At 40.8% G+C, this 6,719-nt stretch overlaps 1 protein-coding gene across 1 annotated transcript in view; it reads left to right on the plus strand.

The window, feature by feature from the left end:
* The window catches only part of NAA25 (N-alpha-acetyltransferase 25, NatB auxiliary subunit), a 63,869-nt gene that overhangs the window by 2,951 nt on the left and 54,199 nt on the right, over positions 1 to 6,719 (plus strand). The window contains exons 2-4 of the mRNA XM_017847216.1: positions 4,069 to 4,143; positions 6,106 to 6,213; positions 6,579 to 6,657. Coding sequence (XP_017702705.1) covers positions 4,069 to 4,143; positions 6,106 to 6,213; positions 6,579 to 6,657 — 262 coding nt within the window. The remainder of the gene's footprint in view (positions 1 to 4,068; positions 4,144 to 6,105; positions 6,214 to 6,578; positions 6,658 to 6,719) is intronic.

A 6,719-nucleotide genomic window follows, 5' to 3' on the forward strand; every position in this document is an offset into this window, starting at 1 on the left:
CGGAGTCTCGCTCTGTCACCCAGGCTGGAGTGCAGTGGCCGGATCTCAGCTCACTGCAAGCTCCGCCTCCCGGGTTTACGCCATTCTCCTGCCTCTGCCTCCCGAGTAGCTGGGACTACAAGCGCCCGCCACCTCGCCCGGCTAGTTTTTTTATATTTTTTAGTAGAGACAGGGTTTCACCGGGTTAGCCAGGATGGTCTCGATCTCCTGACCTTGTGATCCGCCCGTCTCGGCCTCCCAAAGTGCTGGGATTACAGGCTTGAGCCACAGCGCCCGGCCACTTTTGCATTTTTAACAGAGACGGGCTTTCACCATGTTGGCCGGGCTGGTCTCAAACTCCTGACGTCAAGTGATCTACCTGCCTTGGTTTCCCAAAAGTATTGGGATTATAGGCGTAAGCCACCGCACCCGGCTAAGTTTTATTTATTTATTTACTTATTGAGTCTCGCTCTGTCTCCAGGCTGGAGTGCAGTGGCGCGATCTTGGCTCACTGCAACCTCTGCCTCCTGGGTTCGAGAGATCCTCCTGTCTCAGCCTCCTGAGTAGCTGGGACTACAGGTGCGCGCCACTATGCCCAGCTAATTTTTTGTATTTTTAGTAGAGACAGGGTTTCACCATGCTGGCCAGGCTGGTCTCCATCTCTTGACCTCATGATCCGTCCACCTTGGCCTCTCAGAGTGCTGGGATTACAGGTGTGAGCCACTGCACCCTGCCTGCGCCTGGCTAATTTTTATACTGTTGCTGCTTAAGGAAGTTACAGTTTCTTAGCTTAAGTATGCTTATTTTGAGTGTGGAATGTCAGTCTGAGGTATTTCACAAATTTAATGTCATGTTTCACATGGATAAAGGTTTTTGTTTGATTTGCTGATTGTTGATTTTCCATTGCCTAGAATAGCATCTGCACATTAATTTGTTAAGCAAATACAGTTTGTATAAACTGGTGGAGGTAGGAGGGAGGGAAACTTAAGAGCTTCTGCTGCCCCAGATAACATTTCTGGCTGGTGATTCTGAAACCACCATAAATGAAGAGTAGCTAGTTTTTCATATGGTGATAAGGTTTTTCTTTTCCTGTAAATGACATTCTCATTCTGCTTCACCAACTTAGATTCATGTTTTAAACTTGTCTGTCATCAAAATTTTGTTTTAGCAGATTATCAGAGCCTGCAAGATCATAGGGTATGGACATGAAATTTTGCCTTGCATTTTATATTAATTCATATTCTAATGTTACATATTTTGTCTCTGTATGTCATTATAAAAATGTTTTCCCATATTCTCAAGTAAAATGGATTTCTTAACTTTTATTTATTTTTTAAAATTTATTCATTTTTTGTAGAGATGAGATTTCACTATGTTTTCCAGACTGGTCTTGAACTGCTGGGTTCAAGCAGTCCTCCTGCCCTGGCTTCCCAAAGTGCAGGGATTACAGGCATGAGCCACTGTACCCAGCTAGTTTTCTAACTCAAAGAAAAAATTATTATTTTTTATTTTGATTGTAAAGGCTTCCCAGGGATCAATTGAATTTCCTAACATTTTTCATTCTATACCTGTGGAGTATATGTACCCCAGTGTTAGAAGCAGGAGCCTCAAGCCATCTTAGACTCTCCTATCCTTTATGTCCTTGTTGTCTCTAGATCATCTTCATTCTACTGCTGCTGCATTTTTTTTTTTGACATGGGGTTTCACTCTTGTCGCCCAAGCTGGAGTGCAGTGGTGCAATTCCGGCCTACTGCAACCTCCACCTCCTGGGTTCAAGCGATTCTCCTGCCTCAGCCCCCTGAGCAGCTGAGATTACAGGCACCCGCCACCACGCCCAGCTAATTTTCATATTTTTAGTAGAGGCAGAGTTTCACCATCACTTTTATCTTTTACCTTAACTTTATTGGCCAAGCTGATCTCAAACTCCTGACCTCAGGTAATCCTCCTGCCTTGGCCTCCCAAAGTGTTGGGATTATAGGTGTGAGCTATGGTGCCCGGCCTCTGCTGTATCTTTCCAGGTTTCTTTTCTATTTGATCTACCCCATCCTGGTTTTGTGCCTCATCACCTCACCTTTTCTTTCTTCCTACTTTGTCTCTTCACAGTACTGCTAAGATGCTATTCCTAGAAGAGTATAGATTTATATATATCACTTCTCTATTTTGTATAGGCTCCTTTTTTAACACCTTACAACAAAAGTACCTTGGCCTACCTTTCAACACTTTTCCTACTACTCTGAATTGTTTTAGCCAGATATCCTCCTTGTTTTTATCAGCATATATCCCTTAACTTTCTTGAATGTTTTTTGTTCAGACTCATTTTTCTCCTACTTTGAGTTGATTCATTTATCCATTCACTGCAAATATTTGTAGTTTTATATGTATCGTTACCACACCCCCGCACCCCCCCGCACTCCGCTGCCATGTTCTGTTTGACCTTCAAAGTCATCTGAAAGATGGCTGCTTTGGAGAGGCTTTAATGATAACGTTCTCCTCTTTACTTTCCCTTAAGGAAAGAAGAGGTAAGAAAATGAACAACTTTGCCTTCCTTGGAAAAATCCTAGCATGGTATTTTATATAGGACATTTATTTTTATATTTAGTTTTATCATTTTGATTTTGAGACAGAGTCTCTGTTGCCCTTGCTGGAGTGCAGTGGTGTGATCACAGCTCACTGTAGCCTCGATCTCCCTGGGCTCAGGTGATCTTCCCACCTTAGCCCCTCACCAGTAGCTGGGACCACAGGTGCTTGCCATCACCCTGGTTAACATATATATATATATATATCTGTGTGTGTGTGTGTGTGTGTGTATAAGATTTTACAATGTTGCCCGGGCTATTCTCAAACTCCTTGAGCTCAAATGATCCTCCTGTCTCAACCTCCCAAAATGTTGAGATTATAGGCATGAGTCATCACGGCTGGCCTAGGACATTTATTTATTATTATTATTTATTTATTTTTTGGAGACAGAGTCTTACTCTGTTGCCCAGGCTAGAGTGCAGTGGCGCAATCTCTGGTCACTGCAACCTCCACCTCCCGGGTTCAAATGATTCTCTATCTTAGCTTCCCGAGTAGCTTGGATTACAGGTCCCTGCTGCCACGTCCAGCTAATTTTTGTATTTTTAGTAGAGATGGAGTTTCTCCATGTTGGCTCGGCTGGTCTCGAACTCCTTACCTCAGGTGATCTGCCAGCCTCGGCCTCCCAAAGTGCTGGGATTACAGGCATGAGCCACTGTGCCTGGCCCAGGACATTTATTTTTATTGCTAAATACATTTCAGTCATTTATGTGTTTGTTTTCTCCCTCGCTTTTAAATGGCTTTGGGACAGGGACTCGATCTTTGAATCTTTGTCAGGAATAGATAGTTTCTTCTACTTCATAGGAGCTCCATTAGATTGGCAGTAATTTTGGAACTAGATTGATTGGCAGTAGGCAAAAGATTAAAAAACATGAAAATTACCTGATGGAGTTTTTAGCATCAATTACTGGTTGGCTAATTATGGATAGAGTCTAAATTATGCTTGAATAGGTCTATTCTTTTTTAAAAGCATGTTCCTGCTTTTAAGTATTTGCATATTATACATTTTATAATGAAAGATTTCAGTTCTAATTATTGGAATCTTGAAGTAACCATATTATTTTCCTAACCTAAGAAGAATTTTTGAATTATCTTTTAGTAATCTTTTCTGATATTGAAGTTTAAGTGTATTCTCTGGGCTTGTTTATTTGTTTTTACTAATAACTGGTTAATATGGTATCTTCAGTAAAGTTTATTGATGTATAGTACACTTACAAGCCAAATTTTGTGTTTGCTTTGTAGTTTGCTAGAACTATATTGGATTGCAGTGTATTCTGGAAATACCGGACTTTAATTTTAGAAAATTCTGGTTCAGAAATTGAAGTGTCACTCATAACATGAATATTCACCTTTGTGATTACTACTGTTGCTATAGCCATCAAGTCACTAGGCATTGACTAACTGGGATATGTAAATATATTGCTGTTCTCCCAAGAAATTTTTTGTCATGTGTCTAGATCATTAATCCCCCTCCGTATGGTGTTTCTAAATAAAATATTTATGGTTCTCTTTTAGGCTGGCATGGCTCTATATAAGATTGTCCCCAAAAATCCCTACTACTTTTGGTCTGTGATGAGCTTAATTATGCAAGTGAGTATGGCATTCAGAATGGGATTGAGGTTTGGTTTTATTTTTTATATAGTCATTGTCCTCAGTGTGTCTTCCGAACTTTTTTTTTTTTGAGACGGTCACGCTGTTACCCAGGCAGGAGTGCAGTGGTGCAATCAATCATAGCTCACTGCTGCCTTGACCTCCTAGGCTCAAGCAGTCCCTCTACCTCAACCTCCCAAGTAGCTGGGACTACAGGTGCATACCACCTTGCCTGGCTAATTAAAAGAAAAAATTTTTTTTTTGGTCAGGTGTGGTGGGTCACGCCTGTAATCCCAGAACTTTGGGAGGCCGAGGTGGGTGGATCATGAGGTCAGGAAATCGAGACCATCCTGACCAACATGGTGAAACCCCATCTCTACTAAAAATATAAAAATTAGCTGGGCGTGGTGGCACGTGCCTGTAATCCCAGCTACTCTAGAGGCTGAGGCAGAAGGATCACTTGAACTTGGGAGGTGGAGGTTGCAGTGAGATGAGATTGTGCCACTGCATTCCAGCCTGGGCGACAGAGTGAGACTGTTCAAGACCAGGCTGGTCTTGAACTCCTGGCCTCAAGCAATCAATCCTCCTGCCTCAGCCTCCCAAAGTGCTGGGATTACAGGCATCAGCCTCTGCATCTGACTGTGAACATTTTGTGTAATCTGTTGCAGCATGTCAGACAGGGAGTTTGTGTTGTCAGTTGACTTAAGTTAGGGATTTTGAGTATTCTTTATGAGTTGGTATATCAGTTTATTTGTGGGTAGCATGGACTGTATTTCCCCTGAATCTCTGATCTATTGCTGGGTTGCTTGATCAAGCATGAGCCTTGAAATGTTTGATATTACAACTTGATGTTTGCCTTTAAGACAACATTGCTGGTTAGTTAATGGCTCATTGAACTGGGTGGCCTTCTTTTATCACTTCTCCTTTCTGAGCCTCAGTTTGCTCTTTTGCAGAAAGGAGACACTTCTCTCCCAGGGACCAAAGTGAGATTCTGTATAGGAGAGGATGGGGAGGAAGGATTTAAAAGTAGTGATTAAGAACAGATGTTATGGGGTCAGACAGGTCTGCCTTCATACATTAGCTTTACCACATGTCTGGTAAAGCTGTTTGGGAAATCTCTTAACCTTAATTTTTTTTTTTTTTCTGTTGTCCAAACTGGAGTGCAGTGGCACAATGCACCTCCTATGTTCAAGTGATTCTCATGCCTCAGCCTCCTGAGTAGCTAGGATTACAATCATGCACCACCACACACACCCAGCTAATTTTTTAATTTTTTTTCAGTAGAGATGGGGGTTTCGCCATGTTGGCCAGGCTGGTCTCAAAATTTCTGGCCTCAAGTGATCCACCTGTCTCAGCCTCCCAGAGTGTTAAGTTTACAGTCATGAGCCACCATGCCTGGCCTAACCTTAGTTTCTTTGTAAAATAAGCATAACATCTACTTTGAAAGGTTGTTTACAAGGGTTAAGTGAGCTGTGAGCAGATTCTGGCGTTATTAACTTTATGAATTTCATGTGTTAATTTTTGTTACCAATTTAAGGTAACTAGCTACTAGTAAACTGTGTAATGAAAGGAATTGGCATTTCTCTTCCAGTATGTGAACATCTCAAAGATACCTGGAAGACTTTCCTTTTCAAATACCTGATAATACTCATAAATAATAAACAGTATAGGCATGCTGCCTCTTTACATTCTTTTAGAAAAATGTATAAATAACCGACTTAAATGCTAGGTTGTATTGTGGAAGCTCAGTATTTCAAGAACACATAGGATAATGAATTTTTAGCAGAGAAATCTTTTGTAAAACAAACCACTCTGTAATGTGCCTCCTTGGCAGGGAGTTCGTATTAGGTCTGATATTTGACATGATGGATTGATAATTATGTGCCCAATTAACGGTAATGTTACTATCAATAGTGCAAGCAGGGGAGAAATTAGAATGAAACGTTATTTTTCTCCTTTCAGTCTATATCGGCACAGGATGAAAACCTCTCAAAAACAATGTTTCTGCCCCTAGCTGAGAGAATGGTAGAAAAAATGGTGAAAGAGGACAAGATAGAAGCTGAGGCTGAAGTGAGTATTTTAAGCCCACTTTTGTGTTTTCATTTTTTTGCTGGTGCTACAGTATTATGTTATAATACTATAAACTTGTTTTGTTCCAGTTTGATAGCTGGGTCCTCACTGTTGGCCTTTGGGTAAATGTGAAGCCCTCAGCTTAGGTCTAATCACTGAGCTGTTTCTAGCAAGTACTCTAGGCTGAGATGTATATAGATGGGAGAGATATAGATGGAGAAGATCCTGTTACCTTTTTCTTACTGTCAGTTTCATCTCATTTGAAGACATGCTCTATTAAATAACTTTTTAAAAACCTATAAATGACTATCTTTTTATTATTGAAAAGTTTCAGAGGTTGCACTTCTTGTTTTTTTTTCTGTAAGGTTGAACTTTATTATATGATCCTGGAACGTTTAGGAAAGTACCAGGAGGCCTTGGATGTCATCAGAGGGAAATTAGGAGGTAATTTTAAAATTTTCTTAAAGCTTTTTTTTTCCTATTTAAAATGAAAATGTTTATCGTAG

This window comes from Rhinopithecus bieti, unplaced genomic scaffold (assembly GCF_001698545.2).
Source record: "Rhinopithecus bieti isolate Rb0 unplaced genomic scaffold, ASM169854v2 scaffold_947, whole genome shotgun sequence".
In the NCBI taxonomy this organism is placed as follows: domain Eukaryota; kingdom Metazoa; phylum Chordata; class Mammalia; order Primates; family Cercopithecidae; genus Rhinopithecus; species Rhinopithecus bieti.